Genomic DNA, 22,364 nt, shown 5'->3' with positions numbered 1-22,364 from the left:
AGTGAAAGTATACATTTATATACAATTATTTATATTTAATACAAATGCATGAAAACCACTAAATTATGGTAAACAACCGAAAACAATGAAGGACCCTTTGCTTCTAAAAATGATGTTAAAGGGGTACCCTATGTGTCAAACAGTGATGCCAAGCTGTCCTGACCCAAGTGTCAATATATGAGGAGTTGGAGTGAGACCGTGTTGTCTTAACAGTGTTTAGGATTTTGGAGCGGTTTTCAACTTTTTATGTTAAAAACTTGGTAGCTCATGTTAAAAATCCATGTTTTTTTTTTATTTATTTATTTTTCAAACCAGACATTGTATGATCATCGCTTTGAGCTCTATTCACAATGTTGACAGAAATGTGAAAACCCATTTCTCAAGAATGTTATTGCCATTTGAACATTCGTTCTGGAATGAAAAGGCATTGCCAAACCTGATAATAAGACATGAGTTTACAGTGGAGTCACACATCTTATTTTATCTCTTGAGATTTAGGTTAACTGTCAAACTTGGACCGCTTGATCCATTGATCTTATGAATGCACGGTCATGTGACGTGTGGCTTTGAGCTCTCGTGCATAACCTGATCTCAGTTTACGGAACTGCCTTTCATAGATACCGCATACAAGTCTATAGTCAAATAAAGGATTACTGAATCCTGGTGTCAGATGTCAAGATGTCTATCTTTTGCAGTTTTTAGAATACAATTGTTTTTATTTTTTTCAGTTTTCCCTTTTTGTATTTCAGCAGCATTTTGACTTTAAACAAAGACCCCCCCCCCCCCCCCAAAAAAAAAGAAAAGAACATTGAACAAGAAATCATACACCATTTATAGTCAACTTTATCAGTGATATTAGTATTCAAAACAACATAGTATTTGATATGTATCTACTTTAACACTGTATTTAGTTTTAGTATTTATCATTTATTTTATATGCAAATTATATGACATGTTGAAATCAAATCTGAAACAAAATAGTTTGTATTTTGTAGCTGAGATATCATAAAAACTTGTTATAAATTATGTATATTTGAATTATTGAAATATATTCATTGTTAAATTTAGACTTTCCCCCCGAGACAACATACTGTACATTTTATATATAAAATGATACTTTCTTCATTATGTGCATATTATTATACAGTGAAATTTCATCATAAACATCAGAACACAAAACCTTACTGTAGAAATGAAATAAAATGTGTACACATACGTAAAAATAAGGATTATTTTATTTATTTTTTCAAATAAGATGCTCATTTTTGTTCTTTTGCTTGAATTCTTGTTACAAGGTATAATGTAATCAGGAATAATCAAACACTTTTGTCGCTTTGAAGAATTTTTTATTTACAAATACTAATCCATTGTTCAGTCAGTGTAGTCATTTTTTACACATTCAGACCGTGTAGTTTGGATTACAAATGTCCTTGTTTTGCGTAACGTTCAAGTACAATTAAATATCCTACACCAGACTCCGCCTGCTCCGATCCAAGGAGATATTTCATAAATTAAGTCAACATTTACATGTACCAGACAGTGTGATTTTTTTTTTTTCACAGTTTTAAAGTAAACCCTCTACCAAATCCATCTCAAATCTATGGGCAAATAAATAAAATAAAAGCTCTAAGAGATAAAACCTCTTGATCATTCAAATATATACTGTAACTTCATGAATGTATGTCATTGCAGCAGAAATAACATGGTCTTGTTTGATGAATGCACTTTACAAACCTTTTAAGGTAACATTCGTCCACAGAGGGGCAGAGTTAAACAAAAATGGTGAGGTAGAGACTCATTTCCTTCTGTTTGGGACAATCGCATTTTGTCTTGTGACATACAGTCATACTTCACTCAAATTAATAATCTGCCATGATTTTCATCTTGTCTATACAGTTGAAGTCATCGGGGTCCAAAACAACAAGACCACTTTGACTTTAATGATGAACATGATGACGAGTAGATTATTTTCATTTGGGATGAAATTTCTAGTTTTGTAGCCTTAATGTTCCCAAAAACCAGCATAACATGAACCCTATTCACGTTATTATACCATGTCATTTGGTACATAAATTAAGTTAAAATATTGTTCAGAAATCTCCTCAAAAAAGGAGAGCTTGTTATCTTTGAGGAACCTCAAAGTCCTCTCCGCAGATCCTTCATTTTGTTTCCTTCATCTATGAATGAATCCTGACATGTTTTGGATTCAGAAACCCTCTCAAAGTCTTGGACTACAAGAAGTCCGTTTTCTGCGAACAGATCAAGTCGCTGTTGACCAGTTTCCACATGTCTATCAAATCCGGCGGGAGCAGTTTATGCACCACTATCAGGCTCTTATAGAAGCACGGCTCCCTGTTGAGTCGACTGGTCTTATTCTTCACCAGCCCGAAGGTTTTGAAAGCGTCGTGCCTTATTGGGGTCACCTGAAGCACCTCCAGACACATCCCAAGAAACACATCGTCGATGGGATAGAGCTCCAGAGTTTCGCAAGCCCCGTAGAGTTTCCGAGCCAGCGGTCCGTCCATCAGGAAACCGCCTCCGCCGGCGTACGGCGGGTAGAGCGTCTTATTATACAAGGCTTGCGGGATGTAATACTTGTTCTGCTTTTTGCGAATGGGCTTGGCTTTGAAGAGAACGTCGCCGACGAAGAGGTCCTTCAAGTCTCTGCTGTCTTCCAGATACTCAAAGATGTTGGGAACGTTGACGAACACGTCGTCGTCGCCTTTGAAGACGTAGCTGGTGTTTCCGCAGTAGGTGGAGAACCACTTGAGGAAGTGGATCTCTTTGAGGGTGAGGTTGAAGAAGCTGTCCATGAAGTCCCATTGCAGGATGTCTCCGTAGATGTAATCCTCGAATTCCAGGAGCTTCTGATGGTTCGCCCGTTCCTCCTCATTGGAAGATGTTCCCAGAAGGAAGAGCGTCTTGATTCTTTTCCCGTCGACCACTTGTTCTTTGCCCCAAGTTTGCCGGATGACCTCCCGTCGATCGTACTGTGTTATTACCGACTTGATGACCATCAATAAGTCTACGTCTCCGGCGCACTTCTCTGGGTGATTCATGAGGATGGGGAAGTACCTGCAGTGTCTGTAGAGCAGGAACTGCTTGAAGTTGTCTTCCAGACCCGTGAACCACTCCGAGGAAGAGAAGTTGAGGTTGACGCTGCAGTTGGAGATGGTGACGTCCCAGCTCTTGGGGCCTTGCGTTTGGGTTATTCCCGGACTTTCTGTGGTGGATCTTTGAACGCTCTTCCAGAAGCTGACACTAATCAGGTCCTTTTTCCCGCCCTCCACCATGAGCTCCATCCGTGCCTGTCTCTCGATCCCAGCTTGCATGGAGGTGATGTTTCCTCTGTGAACCACAGTAAGTGCGACCACAGCCAGGAAGAACATGAAGCTGATGCGCTTGTAAACTCGCCATCGCTCTCTGGCAGTCATCCTAGGTAAGAAAAACGAGAGAAGAGCGAAATGTGAACTCGTGAACAAACCACTTCAGCAATATTAAAAACTTAAAAAAATGTCCAAGTTGGGTCATGGTTGGACGTCGAGATAGTGGACCTAGTTTGGACGTCGAATAGATATAAATCGAATAGATAAATCCTACTTAACAACTGCCGTATTAACTATTAACAAGCAGCAAGTTGGGAGTTTATGGAGGCAAAAGTTGCAGTTAATAGTGAGAATTGGTCTTCAAACTAAAGTGTGACCAAAACTTTAAAACAAACTGTAAAGAATTAAATTCAAATGTGGTTTTACTTATAAAAATGTGAAGTTTTGTATCTCCGCTTTGCATAATCGAGTGGGCTGCGTTGCAGCAGGAGTTTGTTTCATTTATTTTACATGGAATAGATTATTTTTTGTAAATACAATACATAACAATACAAACACAATTTAGATAGTTTCAGTCTTACTACAGATACATATAAGACTGCAGAGTAAAAGGTATCATAACAATACATAAAGGTTGTAGTCAAAAGTGATTATTTGATCATGATGCCATCAAATCAAGGTGAATATGGAAAAATATAGCAGTTTTATTGAAAAATTATATATCTATTTATATAGACGAAGATGACATTCATATCTTGTTTACAGTATATACAAAGCAGTTATTTGAATGTTTTTTACTAATAGGATTATGGAAATATATCTTTATGACCGCGTCACAATGAAGTATCTACTTGTCATATTATTTCACAATAATGGATGTTTCAACCGAATGAGGTGAGGATTTAAAGATTACAAACCACAGGTGCTGTTGCTAACCCATGGACTATTAGAGATTTTTTATTACATTGTTTTATATATATATATATATATATATATATATATATATGTATATGTCACCAAGCTTCCAGTAGTATGTGGGTAATATAAATACTAATGAAATTAATAATATAATAAAATAAAAATAAAATCCTTTTTACTCTAAAAGATTAGAATATAACGAAACTAACACGCACAAAATGTATACTCACATTTTGAGAGTGCCTTGACGGTTTTATCTTCTAGAAGTAATGTGAAAGCGGTCTTCTGCTCTTCAGATGAATGAAGGGGTGTCTTTAGATGATCCTGCTCATAACTGAACCAGAACAATGAAAAGAAACGTGCATTAGAACCGCGAAGCACGGAGTTTCTCTTGAAGTTGTGAAAACCGTCCCTGAAACGTCCGTCAGCTTCTTATAAAGCGAGCGTGACTCATATGCAAATGAGCGTATGGATGACCACGCCCACCGCACGCCCACGCACACGCCCAACGTGAAGCGAGCCTTTCCGTGTTACACGAGCTGTTACATTTAACAATTAAAGTATTGTTGCTTTCACAGCAGTCACGAATGGACTACTAGCTCACAATGGAACTAAAGAAGTTAATTCTGTACAATAATAACCTATTTTCATATGTTTGCGTGTATTTCATCGGTAATTTAGTAAGCTAATATAATACTCAATCAACTGCAAAAATGTTCACACATCTGATTTTAATTTACTTTTTTTTTTTTTTTATCTAAACCAGTGGAAAATTTACTTTAGCAGTCTGATATGATCTATGAATGTTTTCTCTAATATCCGTTGTCGTCAGATTTTATTTTATGAGGGTGTGTCAATTACCAAAAGGTTGTTCCTCAAACACTCCTTGTGTGTTTTAATACTACCACGTTTGAATCAACAGAAAAAGAATTGGGATTGAGGCAAAAACCTGCGTCATTTTGTGGCTCATTTAAAACAGGATTTATAACTCTTATAATTATTATTTTTTCTTTCATTGAATAAAAAAAGTTTTATTATTAACTAAAAATATAGTTTTATTAAAATCTTTTTAATATATATATATATATATATATATATATATATATATATATATATATATATATATATATATATATATATATATATATTGGTTAATCAATATTAACTAATATATTGGCTGTCAATATTTTAAAATATTTAATCATGATAAATTGCATAATTGAGATAACACATCTTTATCTGTTCTAAGTGTACCTTTAATACTCTTCAAGTTTTTAATACTCTAATCAACATGGGTGTGGACAAATATGGATGCTTTATGCAAATGTTTGTTTGTTATTAGTGAAACCATACTCAACATAGAACATAAAGAATGCAGAAGCAGGTTTCTCTGACTGTAAACAAAGCAGCGCAGACTCTGAAATGTGCAGCAATCATATTAATTCAATAAAATCATCTCCTTTTGACGTTTAATCGTCACATTAAGCCATATAATAATTCTTGTCTTTCCCTCCCCAAATTTAAGACCTCTTGAAATCATAATTAAGACTTTCTTGTAGCCTACCATTTAAGACTTTTTTTATGGCCTTAAAAAAATAAAGACTTTTTAAGGACCCATGGAACCATTAATCGTTGCATTAATAAAATTAGTGCTGTTAAAATGATTTTGCATTAATATTACATGCATATAAATGCATTCATATATATTAATTTATATGCATATTTTTATTATTATTATTATTGATCATATATTTTCATACCAGAAAAATCAAATTTTCCTTAAAGTAGCTACCCTTGTAGTAATGCTTGTGAACATTGGTCATTTTAAATGCTAAGGTTAATGGCTCGGTTTAAACATTGTTTAATAAAGTTTCACCTCCCTAGTGCATGAAGTGTGTTTGGCTGTGCTGCTTACTGATTGACCATCACAGAATGAAGTCAAAGACAATATGAGGAAACCAGCAGCACATGACAAAATGAGTCACTGTGCAGGTGGTCTAGAGTTGCATGGCATGGCCGTGGAAAGAAACAAGGACTAGAAACAAGTGTCATGAAAACAAACCAGAGCAGTGAGAGTCGGCAGCAGAGCACAACATCCAGCAGTAATCTGTTTTTTATTCACTTGAAGTCATTGAAGTGTATCCTTTGAAGTACAGAGGCAAGTTTGAGATCATGTCACCGGGCTCGCTGTCACTCCATCAGCCGTGTTTATCTGGAGACGGCGGTGTGCTTTACTGATAACAGACGCTGTCATGTAGAGCCAGCACTTCCCCTTCCCTTCTGTCCCAACACACACTCACTTTCTGGAAGAGGTGTGTGTGTGTGTGTCATTTATCTTTGGGAGCTTTTATGTCCTTCGGAAGATTTTCTTTCTGTTATATGATGTTCATTAAACTCCTTGATTTATGTGTCATGTGTAGATTGTATGGTTTTACCCTTGTCCCAGACCCATTAAATTAATTGTGCATCTTTAAAACTCTATTAGCATGTTATGAAATCAGCCTTAACAAGACATAATCAGCCAAAATATTATTCCAAAAATTTCCCCCACAGCATGTTATTGTACAAAACACGTGATCTGAGAACATTAATTCAGTAATTCAGAAAACAAATGACTGCTAATCTCCTGCTAACAAATGAGATCTGAACATGTGTCAAGCCTTAACGAACCTGAAAGCTGATCAGTGGCCCTCAAACCTGCTCTTGGGGGAAAAGCTTACTGTTTTACGTTTATGTAAAGTTAATGAATTCATTATTCATGATGTGATTTGAATGAAAATGTAAGTTATTTTGAGAAAAGCAGCATTAAGCTCCATCCTTAAACCAAACTATCAATGCTAACAATAAACCTAATTGGAGTCAAGCCACTTCTCGTGAGGAGCGCCATTTCTATGACACACAGAGTTGCCATCTATGTACAGTGCTTCAAATCGTTCACTTCAGAACTTCAATTTTAGTTCACATGCCTCCTCATCGGTACAGGTACACTTCATTTTCTGAGTTTAGCTCAGTCAGTTTAGTGCACAGTCAAGTGGGCAAGCCATTTAAAGCACAGTCCACCAAATGTGAGGTCAGACTGGTGCACTCAAATCAGCCGTGCATGCGCTGTTGTCCAGGAGGATGTTTGTCCCTGGATGGTGTGCATGGAAATCAGCCAGACTCGAACATGGACATAGGAAGTAAACATCTGTTCGCTTTTCCACTACATCTAACAAATAGTTGAGTGTGAAAGCCATTCAAAGGACACAGTCCACTGACAATGACTGCAGACTGACACATTGGGCACATGTGCCCTTACCCTAGTTGCCTAGTAGTCTTTGATATTCTACTGAGCCCCGCACATGACATGCAAGAAAAAAATAAATCATGCGCACAATTTACTAATTAGTTCTCTTTATTTATAAATTATGCTCAATTTAGACTGCTATTTTCCTTACATGCCATGTGTGGGGCTCCGCATTTTTCTTGCTGAAAAGTGTTGAACTTTCTTTTCCTGCGTCCGATTCTTCATGCAATCCAGAATAGCAGCACAGCTGGAAGGTTTGTTTGCGTCCTCTACTGTACAGACGTGAATTTAAACATGGGAACTTGAGTACAGACTGACGTATTCGGCAAAAGTGCACTATCCAGTTAACCTTTGTTTTCTAACATTCAAATCACCTGTGCTTGCGCTGTTGTCCGTGAGGAAACAAAATCCAGGCGGCATGCAGACATTGTGCGCAGACATGAGTTTGCATAACACTTACTGAGGCTGAGTGGAACATGGACATGGGAAGTATACTTTTGTAAATGTTTAGTGTTCCACTTTTAGTGTAACTTTTCATTATCCAATTGGTCACACTTACAACAATATATCTCCCTTCAAAGGGCACTTCGAGGTGAAAACAATCATGGCTGCCATATTGAAGGGCCCTTCCAAACCGAAGTGTTCAAGACTAGCCAGTTTCAAATGGCCCTTCATGTTTAAGGATTTCGAAGAGCACAACTAATGGACACTTCAGACCCCCATGATCCTTTACAAACAGAAGTTGTTTGGCGTTTTTATGTGTATTTGACATAAGTTGTATGGCATAAAGTTTAACCATGGCATGAATGATGCACAAGCAAAATGTGTCCATTTAAAACCAATTGTTTATGAAGCAATACCATTGGGACTTGGTGCAATAAACTAAAAATAAAAATGACGTTAAACAAATAAGTTTGAAGTTCTCACTGAGGAGGGTAAACCTTTGAAGGGGTTAGAGCATAAGCTTCCGAATGGAACGCAGGGATAGTGTTGTAAAAATCTAGGTTATATTTTCAAAGAACTTTAGTCATTTCATACTTTGTACTTTTCAAATAAACTTCTAAATGTCTATAACGGACAACACAATTAGTTATTGTGTTGCTTCTAATTAAGTGATAAGTTATAAATTATGTCCAAAATACACATACTCATATTTGCACCAGTAAAATATACAGCAATTTATGCTTTACTACCAAATTAATATCTTATTAACTTAACGTAACGTGAAATGTTTCCTGGATATCATGTCATTTCAGGGCACGCGAGTTCCTGCAAATTATGCATGATTGGATAGACTTAGCCTTGAATACGTGGATGGGCATCAAGGGCACTGCGTTTTTAAGACCTGTGACAGTTTTGTGCATGCACTTCCTGTTGTGTGCACATGCTCTCACATGACCAAAACAACAAATGTTGGTATTTGGACATACCACCTGTGTGGTGATGCCTGAATTACACAGTCACAAGGCAGAACATAGACACGGGAACTTTCCTTTGGCTTCCTTTTAAGGAAGCTACATTATATACCAAGGTACTTCAAAGCATATTGTGACATTACCATGACATTTGTACAAAAATATAAAAATAGCGTATTAAACAACAAGTAATAAAAGTTAGTAATTAGCTTGAAACTGCTGGGTAAACAACGCAAGGTGCGATTCCACTCTTAGTGTAAAACTATTTTTTTATTAATATGGTATGAGGTAACATTAATCGCTACGTAAGGTTTTACATAAACACAAAGGTTGAACATGGATTCAGCTGCTTTTTCTTTTTTAGCATTTGTCCGCAGGGTTGTCACAACGCCAAGGCCTGCAGGAAATCTGCAAACGCGAGGTACAACACAGCTGAGGACTCAGATGTTTGGTACTCCATCATACCGAGCTCAAAACAGCTCAGCTTGAGTCATAAAAACATATCCCCAGAGCTCGTCCCCTGTGGACAGGTCTAACCTCACCAGGAGTTCTGTTCCAAAGAGCACAGCGTCCCGTAAACAGGACACTTTCTGCCAGAAGAACTCGACATGATCTAGTAACTCTCCAACCATGCTTTGGGATCTACTAAGACAAGCCCAGCTTCGTCCATCTTTAACAACAGATAACTTGCTCTTTGATGGTTTTCTTTGGACTTCCTCATTCCCGAGGGGCCGATTGGGCAACACAATCTGCAGGGCACACTCATGTCTACCAAGAGTTGGCTGCAAAGGTGGTGTTGTTTTAGGTGACAGAAACAGAGGGACTTATGGTCCAACCATGCTACACTCTCAGGCCAAAGGTAGGGGAAACAGGAAAAATCCCCCTGGAGCGCAGGATGCACATGGACAGACCATGACAGCTGGAATAAAGCAGGATATGGAGAGAGAACGAAAGGAAGAGAGGATTGTGGGATGCAGCTGAAGTTAGATGAAATAATTCCTGTTTTGCAGGGCTGTTTTTGTGTGCCGTTGTTGTAGCGCACCATCCAGGAAGCTGGAGAAACGGTGCTGTCGTCAGAACTGTTGACTGGTAGATGGCACAACACCTGCCAAATTAAACACATTATTCACTTAAGTTAAACTACATTTACTGAAGAAAACTTTCCAGTGGCTAGGTTTGGTTGGAGTGTTTTGGTCAGTTTTCAGCACATTGCAATATGATTGTTGGGGTCGGTTTTTAACATTTTGCAATGGCGGTTACAGTGTTGTTGTTTTTTTTTTTCAGTCAATATCTAGTCGGTTGTTAATGTGTTCTAATATGTCTTTAATATTGTTCTGATCCTTTTCACCACATCAATTTGAATTTGCAAGCATGGTCCGATTGGTTGTTTTGGGGCACTGTGATGGTGTTCTGATCAGTTTTTTAACACATTGCTATGGACATTTTGACCTGCTGCTGATTTGGCCTTCTAGAGAAGGTACTTTACATTCATTTACCATCTATTCAAATGCTTTTTCCAAGTACTTCTGGAACTCACGCCTCACAAACATGAGATATTTGAGACAAACATATGAGAAATGAGAGAACAATCAAAAGAAAGAGGATTAAGGACCTGAAATAGAAGCATTACAGATGTGTATCAACATGTGTTCACTTAAGATTTCAAAACTGTTGAGCTTCATTCGTGCAGATGTCCAGGCCGACTGGGGAAAGACACGAGAACTTCTCATCTTTTGCCAGTTTCGATTAAAAAAAATAAAACAAAGATTTAAGCAATATGCATAAAACAAAAATATCAATTTTACTTATAAAATCAAATCGTTTTAAAAGATCACCAGAAGTATTTCCCCTAGCTTTTTGTTGGTTTTATTTTGTTATATGACTAAAATATATTTTTTATGAAAAATATTCACTCACACAATTCATGACTTTAAAACACTTCATTGCACAAACCAAACCTACAATTGCAACCTACAGGTGTAAACGTTAATCTGAATATTCAAAGTTACCAGCATTAGTTTCTTCCATCAGGCCTATTTCACACAGCACTACAGGTCAATATGAAGTTTTATGACTAAAATGTACACAAAAAATGGCGACAACAATAAAACGGCATCAAATCACAAGAGCAAGACCGAAAACAACTTAATTCTTGTATGATTTGAAATCTCTCTGCTTCAGCTGAGCGAGGGTGGTCGAGGTTCAAGAGTAACAAAGCAGGAGCGGAGCGCCAGGTGTTTGGGAGGTTGTGGGACAATGAAAGTACTTGTTGTGATTATTGCTTGTGTGTGTTGTGTTACAGAGGCACTCTGTGGCAGGGGCTGAAAGGCCCTCCGAAACCACAATCCTCAGCTTTGTTCCACAGGCCCTCGGGCATCTCTGTTGGCCTGACTGTGATAAGAGACTTGGATGATGTTACAGGAAGTAGGATGCTCCTCTGGCGATAGGATTCTCCAGCTGAAAGATCCTCTTTTTTCACTTTCTATGTGATTGGCTGCCTAGAAGGTGAAAAGAAGGTATGGAATATCATAAGCAAGCGTGGCATGTTTAAAACTGGTTTAGTCACTCTAATTAGTGGTTAACCTGTTTATCCCTATCCATAAAGATATATATTTTTTTGCTCCAATAAGAACATAATTAGTCAGACACTGTAAAATATTATTGCATTTCCAGATAAACCTTAAGACAGCGATTTGAAGAGATCAATCATCATCATATTTCAGAAAGCGATTCAGATACCAGATACATAATATGCACCTATTAAATTGCGGCACAGACACAGCAGCATAACATCAGGATTATATGGTGAAATACAACACACATTAAGAAAGATCCACAATCAAAAATAACAAAGAATTTTCATGTTCCATAGTGGAAAATGTTAGTTTTAAGATAATTGAGATTATCATTGTGGAACTATTTCACCAAAATTCTCATTGGGAGAAATTAGTGTAATTGACATGAAAATAATGCAGCAATTAGGGGTGGTTGGTGTTAACAGAGAAACTGCGCAAATCCACTTCATTTTCAGCGTTTATTTGCGAATTTTCTCAGTTAACAACAGCTCTGTGTAGTAACAGCTGCTCTATGTGAAATCACGCACCTGATGGAATTAACGGCTGATTACAGAACAGGCCTTACTGACGAGATGCACATTAAACGATCGGCCGATCATGATCAGAGCAGCCCTAGCAACAATGGCTAATTTTTGGGCGTATTTCATTTGTCAATGTCACATTTGTTATAGTTAAATAGTTTTTAAATGTATAGTTATGTATTTTGGTTTGTACATTAAAATATGTAATGGAAATGTTACTACAATTGGAACAATAAAAAAAGTTTAAAAAAAGTACTTTTTTTGGATTGTTTTTAACTTTTATTTTAATATTGTCTATGTAATGATTTTTCTCAATTGTCAATGATATATATCCGTATTAATTAAAAATAAGATATTATATCAATTATTTGTCATTAATTTGAGTTTAAATAAGTGCCGTACATATTTTTGACATGTTTGCTGAGATTCACCTTCATGATCTCATGATGGACAATGGACATATTTTCAGTGCTTGTGACTAATCAGATAGTGGTCTGAACAGACACACTGGGTGCACTTTCCTGTTTGTAACATTATAATCAGTGAGATAGAAAAGATGTTGGATCGCATAACAGGAAGTAAATATTAAGTATGTGTGCATTATAGAGGAAAATCGATTTTCCAGTAATGAACCTGCAAAGTCATTTTGGTTTCTGAGACAGACCGAACTAACAGTGGACTGATATAAAAATCATTATTTGAGACATTGAGAACAGGAACAAATAAGAGAACATATAATCAGTAAATGTGATGAAATGAATGTAAACTTTTCTTTCATTGTCTGATTATAATATTGACTATTAAATTAATACAGTAAATGTTGACATTGTAAATATCAAGTCATAATGACTTTTATTATGTTACTTCAGCCATCAAATGCACAGAACCACTGCTGTATATTTATATAAAAAAAACCTGTACCACCTTAACAACCACTTGCAACGCTCTAGCAACCACTCAGAGTAACCCAGTAAACAACAAACTAGAACACCTTAAAAACCACCTGGAAAACCATATGAAACAATCGGAACACCCCAGCAACAACACAGAACACCTTAGCAACCACCCAAAACACCATGACACCGTATGAATTACCAAGAATGTCCTATCAACCACATTGGAAGAAACAAATCATCCTACCAACCACCCAGAATCCCCAATCAAACACCCAAACACATTCCAGAACACCCAAGCAACCACCCAACGCACTGTAGCAACAACCCCGATAACTTTTGAAATAAAATAGCACAACAACAGCCTTGCAAGGACCCAGAACACCATTTACAACAACCAATAACACCTTAGTAACTTCTCAGAAAACCACCCTAACAACAAACTAAACACCCTTCCAGACACCAAGAACATTGTAACATCAACCCAGCACATCCAAATAACTGCCCAGAACACCCTATAAATCACCAGCACACCCTAACCACCCAGAAAACCCCAGCAACCAATCAAAACTAGGTAGCGACAAGCCATAATATCCTAGCAAGCACACAAACACTGTAGCAGAACGCCTAAAACACCACAGCAACAACCTTTCAATCACTCAGAACACCCTAACACCTAAAACATTCAAGGACATCCTAGCAACCACCCAAAAAACTGTAACAACAAACCAGAACTACCAAACAACCATATAAAACACTGTACCAACAACCTAGCAACCACATCAACACTGTAGCAGAACACCTAAAACACCACAGCGACAACCTTTCAATCACTCAGAACACCCTAACACCTAAAACATTCCAGGACATCATAGCAACCACCCAGAAAACTGTAAAAACAAACCATAATCTACCAAGCAACCACATAAAACACTGTACCAACAACCTAGCAACTGCATCAACACTGTAGCAGAGCGCCTAAAACACCACAGCAACAACCTTTCAATCACTCAGAACACCCTAACACCTAAAACATTCCAGAACATCCTAGCAACCACCCAAAAAACTGTAACAACAAACTAGAACTACCAAGCAACCACATAAAACACTGTACCAACAACTTAGCAACTGCATTAACACTGTAGCAGAACACCTAAAACACCACAGCAACAACCTTTCAATCACTCAGAACACCCTAACACCTAAAACATTCCAGGACATCATAGCAACCACCCAAAAATCTGTAACAACAAACCAGAACTACCAAGCAACCACACACACAACACTGTACCAACAACCTAGCAACCACATCAACACTGTAGCAGAACACCTAAAACACCACAGCAACAACCTTTCAATCACTCAGAACACCCTAAACACCTAAAACATTCCAGAACATCCTAGCAACCACCCAAAAAACTGTAACAACAAACCAGAACTACCAAACAACCATATAAAACACTGTACCAACAACCTAGCAACCACATCAACACTGTAGCAGAACACCTAAAACACCACAGCGACAACCTTTCAATCACTCAGAACACCCTAACACCTAAAACATTCCAGGATATAGCAACCACCCAGAAAACTGTAAAAACAAACCATAATCTACCAAGCAACCACATAAAACACTGTACCAACAACCTAGCAACTGCATCAACACTGTAGCAGAGCGCCTAAAACACCACAGCAACAACCTTTCAATCACTCAGAACACCCTAACACCTAAAACATTCCAGAACATCCTAGCAACCACCCAAAAAACTGTAACAACAAACTAGAACTACCAAGCAACCACATAAAACACTGTACCAACAACTTAGCAACTGCATTAACACTGTAGCAGAACACCTAAAACACCACAGCAACAACCTTTCAATCACTCAGAACACCCTAACACCTAAAACATTCCAGGACATCATAGCAACCACCCAAAAAACTGTAAAAACAAACCATAATCTACCAAGCAACCACATAAAACACTGTACCAACAACCTAGCAACTGCATCAACACTGTAGCAGAGCGCCTAAAACACCACAGCAACAACCTTTCAATCACTCAGAACACCCTAACACCTAAAACATTCCAGAACATCCTAGCAACCACCCAAAAAACTGTAACAACAAACTAGAACTACCAAGCAACCACATAAAACACTGTACCAACAACTTAGCAACTGCATTAACACTGTAGCAGAACACCTAAAATACCACAGCAACAACCTTTCAATCACTCAGAACACCATAACACCTAAAACATTCCAGAAAATCCTAGCAACCACCCAAAAAACTGTAACAATAAACTAGAACTACCAAGCAACCACATAAAACACTGTACCAACAACTTAGCAACTGCATTAACACTGTAGCAGAACACCTAAAATACCACAGCAACAACCTTTCAATCACTCAGAACTCCATAACACCTAAAACATTCCAGAACATCCTAGCAACCACCCAAAAACTGTAACAACTAACCAGACCATCCAAATACCTGCTCATAACACCCTATCAATCACCAGATGACCAAAGAGAATTGGTACAAATGAGATTATCAGGAAATCTAATTTACATCCAGAAGAAAACACATTTATGTTCCTTATTTGCCAGTTGCTTTGGATAAGTGTCTTTAAAATGTGTCCAAATTATGATAATTGATTTATCATATTATATTGAACTCAAGTCTGATTAGAAAGAAATTATCGCTTGCTTATATAACTTGTGTAATAACAGTATAAGTGTAATATTTTAAACCAGGTACCCTTCACATCAGGTTATTTAAATTAAATGTTAAAGATGTCTTAGTTAACCTCTAGACACCATGGTTTGACGTCACGAAACACTCAGCTGTCCTGCAGCTGTTCTTCATACTGTTTGACATCTGTTCCATTAAAAAACAAGGACAAACCACTGAATGAGAGAGTCAACAAATAAAGACACATTAAAGTGTTCCCTTGTCTCATGTCAAATTTCTTCATATTTGTATTTATAGTGATTTCTTTTTTTTATGACATTTTATCTCCATTGACTGTCCTAAAGACATTGAGATTACATTACTATTTATAAAAATCTACTTCGCTCTATTATTTACAGTTCATAATTTTTGTTGAATCATCACTTTATGTAAAAAAAATTAAATAAAAGCTTAAAACTGTTAACTACTTCTGTAATCAAAGCTTTTCCTTGTGGAATCCAATACTCTGGGAACACCGGTTTAACTAAACGACAAGATTTCCATTAAACCGATTCCTTTCATTGTTCAGATGTGATTTATATAGAGATCACTTACAAGTACATCAAGTTTCATGAAGAACATGAGACACAAAAAATACCTGACAAGAAAAAAATTGAGGTTTTGACTGTTTTGAGACATTGCCACAGTAGTGGCACGAAAAAATACACCAACACTGCCATTAATGAACTTCAATGCGCGTCTGTTGCATATCTACTGTATATATATATATATATATATATATATATATATATATATATATATATATATATATATATATATATATATAAACTACCCCAATGAATCAAAGGTAAACACAACAATCAGTGTAGTATGATATCTGAAAGAATGACTCTTATTTTGACTCTCTCTAGTGAATCAAAAACATACAGCAGCATCAGTGTAGTCTGATTCCTGAAACAACGAATCTTAGTATCTGGTTCTTTTTAGTGAATCAAATACATACATCAGACCATGGTAGTCCTGATTTACCTTTTTTTTGTCCATGGGTTGATGCCAAATACCCCACCCGGCCTGGAATGCACTTTCGACAGCAGTGGAACCCCAGGAAGGAGGTTTTGACCCCCCTGGAATGTGATTGGGCTAGTTCTGAATACCAGTTGGGTTGGTTTTGTTACTCAAACCTGGCAACCCTACGTTGCAACTTATGTGCAAATGATGCACATTATGATTATTTTGACTGTAGTATTTAATAAAATTAAATGAAATATGCTACTGCAATTTTTGTATTGTTAAATTGGTTTTATTAATTATTAATTATTTAATGTATTGTTAAGGTGAGTCACTGGATTCCATTTATTTTGCATCTAAAAAGTACTTTATTCATCAATGTGTATGTATTTTTTTTTGTTTATTAATACAATTTTAATCTTTTATGTTGTTTATTAGCTCTGTTTAGCTTTATAAATGTCAGAAAATCATTTTATAAATAAAAATATATATATACATTATTTATTTTTTTCCTCTTTAAGTACTAAAAGAATCAGTAATTGCCCTACTTGGAGAGTAATCTGAACCGTAACCATTAACTTCAGTCATAGTAAAATCACTGTAGGAATGGCCTGTCATTGTGTATTTGCTTTATAGATAAGAGCCCACCATGATGACACACAGCGTACGGTACACATGACGATGATAATAAATGTATATGTATTTAAACCGCACGCAAACAAAATGTCACTCATCCATCACATTTAAATTTAAAAGGGATTCGCAAAGATAGTCTTCAAACATGGGTGGGATTGGTGTGTGAATAAGATAAAGACATGTTTTGTTTGAGAGTGTCACTTTCGATGGGGAGGTGGAGTACTCACTGTGTTGGCTGGGCCGCCCGCCGGAGCCCCCTGAAGAACCGGGCCTGCTGCTGCTCTGCTGGGGCTCACTGTTGGAGAACTGGGGGGCCAGGGGGGGAAGACGAGGCCTGCCGGTCCTGCCTGCGTCACTGTCAGGGGTGCGAGGAATCTTTGCATGGTTTGCAAAGCCTACGTTTTGGCCACTATAAAGGAAAGAACGAAAGAAATACTACTTTGTATCTAAAATTTGGCTTCATCCAGTGCCACTCATTACTTCAGTTGTTTTCAATCCAAATATATCTAGTTAAAGTTTTTTTATTTTTATTTTTTTTTTTACATTTAACTCTGAAACAAAACAAAATTTCCTATCAAGAATATTTTTAGGGCTCTTTTGTTTGTATAGAAAGTTAAGCGAAAAATACCGAATGGCATCTTAGTTTAGAAAATGTACACAAGTTAAATTTCTGGCTACTTAACCTGTTAACTATCACTCACGTTTTTGAAGATAGAGATGAAAGTGCATGATTCAAACCTACATTTTTATAATTCATGACTGAAAACATTTTGCAACATTATTTTGATGTACCATTTACATGGTAATGCAATGTCTGATTTTAAAATGGGTTTTGAAGGATGTATTTTGAGATTTTATGTTTCTTTTATATATAAGTGATATATAACTTCTGATGATTTCTAAAATGTGATAGAGAAAAAGGCAACGAGGAAGTCTTTTTTTAAAGTCAAAGCTCCTTTTGTAATGTAGACTTCTGAGGGTGCACTCTTGTCATAAATTCATCTATTACTTTTCCTACATAATTTTTAACAAAAAATATTGGTAAAATATATATTTAGGAGTCTTACACCTTTCCAACGATATATAGGTTGTCAAGATTAGATTAGATTTGATTGTAATATAGTATAGTCAACGTAGGCGTCCCGTATACGGGACGGGGTGACATTCAACAGGTTAAAATATACTTCAAGAACCTACTGAGTGTAAAAAAAAATAATAATTAAAAAATATATATAAAAAAACTTAATTTAACTGATTCCATGTGGAACTGTTTTCAAAGAATGAGGTGAGAAATATATTATTTGTAGCTTTCTATACTATGCTAACAGTATTCCTCCTATTCCAAACAGTTTTCTGTTAAACCCAAATTATATATATATATATATAAATTTTTTTTAAAAGACAAATGTTTTCTCTGTGAACAACACCTTAGACAAGTTTGCGTTCTTGTATTTGCATGGTTCCAGCCTCACAGAATAAATAAGACGATGGAGGATTTAGCTCACACACTCGATTTGGGAGTTTTTCTGCTGGATGAGGGTGACATTATAGATTTATAGAAGAAAATGTGATACATGTGTGTTCACAGGGTTATTACATCCACGGGCCTCCAGGAGTCAGGTGGGACAGGGATATAGGAAGGAAGGGAGCTGAATCAGCCCTTTGTTTAGCAGTTGTTTGATTCTCATGAAATGTCTGTCCTGTGCCATTGCTGACTCATGGTTCGATACCCCCAAATTCCTCTGGTCTCTCTCCAGCTCGCTGCCTTCCAAAGCCAAGTTACAGCCTATGACACACTTGATAACACTGGATCCTGCGGACCCTTACATTTTAGATATGTCTTGCCACAGTGAGCATGGAATGTTGCACCCAGATCCTTAAACCTCTTGTTAACGTAACACTTATGTGGAAGATCCTGAGATGGGAAATGTTGGGCTAAAAATACACGGATTGGGCAGCATACCCACCTGTACGAGTGGCCACTGGTGTCGTTCTGGCCTGGCAGAGGTACAGGTCTTTCCGGGGACCCCGTGAGTCCCGATTCCACAGAGGAACGCCAGCATTCTGAATCTGAGGCTGATTGGAGAAAGACCAAAAGATGTCACACACACACCTCACACGTGGCTGACATCATTAACACACACCGTGATGAACAGAGGGTTTATCACTTTCACAAGGAACTGCAAAGTGCTCTAGGAGACGTGCTATATCGTTTCTGTTCATATGGAAATTCAGGAATAGCTGATAACAGAGAAAGTCAGTGGAGCCCCTTTCACACTGCAATTCCGGTAAATACAGGGGTAAAGTGTTCTAGCATTTGTTCCCGGGTTGCTAGATTTTGCACTTTCACACTGCCAGTGATTACCCGGGATATGTGTGTGCTTTCACACACAACCAGTAAAGATCCCGTAACGACACGTGACATCAGGGCGTGACGTGTAATGTACGAGTCGAAAACATAAGGCACGTTATACTTTCACTGAAGCAAGCGAACGATCTCGGCGTCAGCGCCAATAGTGAGGAACTAACTGATCTCTGCTTCATTACAGTTTGCACATATTTTTTCATCGCGAACGTTGATCTTCCTTCAAAACAGCCGATAAAAGAGTTGCGCGTCATCACTACAACACGGCATTAGATCTGGCTTTTGTTCACACAGCGCTCGTCCTGGGATTGAACCCGGCAATGTTACTAGGCCCCCGACCCGGATTCAGTGCTGGAATCAATCCCGGGACGTGTTTGCTTTCACACAGAAGGCGACCCGGCAATATGTCCGACGTGCAATGTGAAAGGGGCTTGAGAGATATATTAAACAGTTGCCCTATAATTTTGACGATTTAACATAGCTTGCAGACAATTGCTTAAAAAAGTGCCAATTTATAGATTGGGGGTTTTAGACTGATATCTTGTGTAGCTTTTTTATAACAATATATATAAAGCCATCACATTTGTACTTTTTCCACTGACCAAGTTCAACCATTCAACCCTGTTACCAAAAGTTATTAAAACAATCAAACGTTCAGCCCTGTATAAAAGCCATTAATAGATCAAATACTCAACCTGTTACCAAACTTACTAAAAAAAAGTTATTAAAATTAACATATAACCCAGTTGATTAAAATTAAACATCAAATACTCAGCCATTACCTGAGTTATTAAAACAATCAAACATTCAACATTTACCAAATGTTAAAAAAATGACCAAACATTCAAATGTTAGCAAAATTATCCCCTCCCTCTTTAATTTATGTGAATTTTAAGCATATCAACATTTACTAATAAAGTCCTTCTAAACAATAACTATATCTGCAACCCTGTTACCCATTTGAGCTCATTTTATTTTTATAAATCATTGACTTTTTATCATTTACTATTATTACTACATTTTAAAAATATAATTGCAATCACCCAAATTGAGGTTTTAAACTCTATATAGGTTTCCCAATTTTGCATAACAAAATGAATTAAGAGCTGGGGGGTGAAAACTTTTGGAATTTGAAGATCAAGGTAAATTGTACTTAATTTGTGTACCGGGAAACATACAAGTATCTTCTGTTGCTTACGAAGGGCAGAACTAAAATGGAAAGAAAAATATATTTCAACAAAATAAGAAAATTTGGCCATCTTCATCGTGTTCAAAAGTTTTCACCCCCAGCTCTTAATGCATCTTGTTTCCTTCTGGAGCATCAGTAAATGTTTGAATCTTTTTTAATAGTTGTGTTGGAGTGCCTCAGTTGTCCTTAATGTGAAAACATTTATCTCAAAATCATTAAGTCACTGCTGGAAAGGGTTCAAATATGCAAAGATGCTGGAAAACTGAAGAATCTGCAGGAGCTTAAAGATTTTTCTGAAGATCGCTGCTCAGTTTAACTGTTCAGAAAAAACAAGGGACTCATGCACAACCATCACAAAACAGAAAGACAGTCGAGGATCATCAGGTAACAGAACACAGTACTAAGAACCAAGGGTTCCCAAACTTTTGAGTGGGGTTATTTTAATAATTTCAGCAATTTTTTTTGTCCTGTGCACTAAATGTTAATATCTCTAATGTACAATATCTTACTCAGGACAGTACTAAATAAAAAATAACATGCATTTAGTATGATCTCTCTTATTTTTTGAAAATTACTCGCATTTTCACAGATTCTGCAAGGGGTGCCCAAACTTTCGAGCCCCACTGTATGTCATATATGTATGTATATATCTCATGCTTGGATGGAAGCACACTCAGACAAACCCTGGCCTGCAGGCACAGAAAACTGCATCACAGTGATCCCATCAGGCTGTGCATTTGGAGCAGTAGTGAGAGGACCATGAAAGCACAGTCTAAGGCCCTCGGAAATTGAATCATTTCAGAGAAAAATGTAATATTTATTAAAGATAAAACTGTAATTTCATCTTTATGAAGGGTTAGAAAACAATGACATCGGACAATAAAAAAAGGCAAACAAACTAAACAAAACAACTCAACTTTTAAGGTGGATGTGAAATGGAAGTCAGTCAATTTGTATACAATAAAAAAAAAAAATGAAGACATTCCAGAGTTCAATTAATATTTGTCAGTGCACACGTACCCAGGGTTTGGTGAATGGATTCAGCAGTGCTGGGGCGGGAACTAAATAGAGAGTGGGCGGGGCTATCTTCCCTTCTCTGTCGGGTAACAGCGTAGACTCCATCACCTCCAGCTCTGTGTAGGCAAATACACATACACACATGTACATTACCATGGCCAGGCGTGTTTTAATTCAACTGCTAAAACACTGAAAATTAAAGTTATTTAAGTTATTTAGATATTCCACAAACATTATTGTTCAGTCTAACACTATGCTTGTCACAAAAGACTCAGTATGGCTTTTTTATGTGATCCAACATTTTATTTTAAAACTAGGTAATTATTGATGCTTATACATATCGTTTTGTTTGTATATATCAACTTTTCCTTGTGATAATTGAGTGTGTGTATATATGTTTTAGCGGTATGTGATGGCAAATTGATTCCTCTGACTGGAAAAAAAGGTAAAACAAATACATCTATTATTACATAACTCACCTGCATTCCCCCCAGCTTGAAATGCCATTCATTCTTA

General features: G+C 37.0%; 2 protein-coding genes across 2 annotated transcripts in view; both read right to left on the bottom strand.

Moving 5' to 3' along the window:
• Window positions 1-1,324: 1,324 nt before the first annotated feature.
• Window positions 1,325-4,664, bottom strand: LOC127942588 (UDP-GlcNAc:betaGal beta-1,3-N-acetylglucosaminyltransferase 7-like). Its single transcript, XM_052538410.1, has 2 exons — window positions 4,475-4,664; window positions 1,325-3,435 (listed from the first exon to the last, which is right to left on the bottom strand). Coding segments are annotated over exons 1-2 (1,206 nt in total). The 5' UTR covers window positions 4,477-4,664; the 3' UTR covers window positions 1,325-2,231.
• A 4,530-nt stretch (window positions 4,665-9,194) lies between these two features.
• The window catches only part of LOC127942406 (lisH domain-containing protein ARMC9), a 31,947-nt gene continuing 18,777 nt past the window's right edge, over window positions 9,195-22,364 (bottom strand). Inside the window, exons 22-25 of the mRNA XM_052538101.1 lie at window positions 21,852-21,964; window positions 19,245-19,353; window positions 17,505-17,686; window positions 9,195-10,050 (exon numbers count right to left, since the gene is read on the bottom strand). Coding sequence (XP_052394061.1) covers window positions 10,019-10,050; window positions 17,505-17,686; window positions 19,245-19,353; window positions 21,852-21,964 — 436 coding nt within the window. The 3' untranslated portion in view covers window positions 9,195-10,018. The remainder of the gene's footprint in view (window positions 10,051-17,504; window positions 17,687-19,244; window positions 19,354-21,851; window positions 21,965-22,364) is intronic.

The sequence above is a fragment of the Carassius gibelio genome, chromosome A22, assembly GCF_023724105.1.
Source record: "Carassius gibelio isolate Cgi1373 ecotype wild population from Czech Republic chromosome A22, carGib1.2-hapl.c, whole genome shotgun sequence".
Classification (NCBI taxonomy): domain Eukaryota; kingdom Metazoa; phylum Chordata; class Actinopteri; order Cypriniformes; family Cyprinidae; genus Carassius; species Carassius gibelio.
The sequence above is the reverse complement of the archived record's forward strand: the minus strand, read 5'-3'. Positions and strand labels throughout refer to the sequence as shown.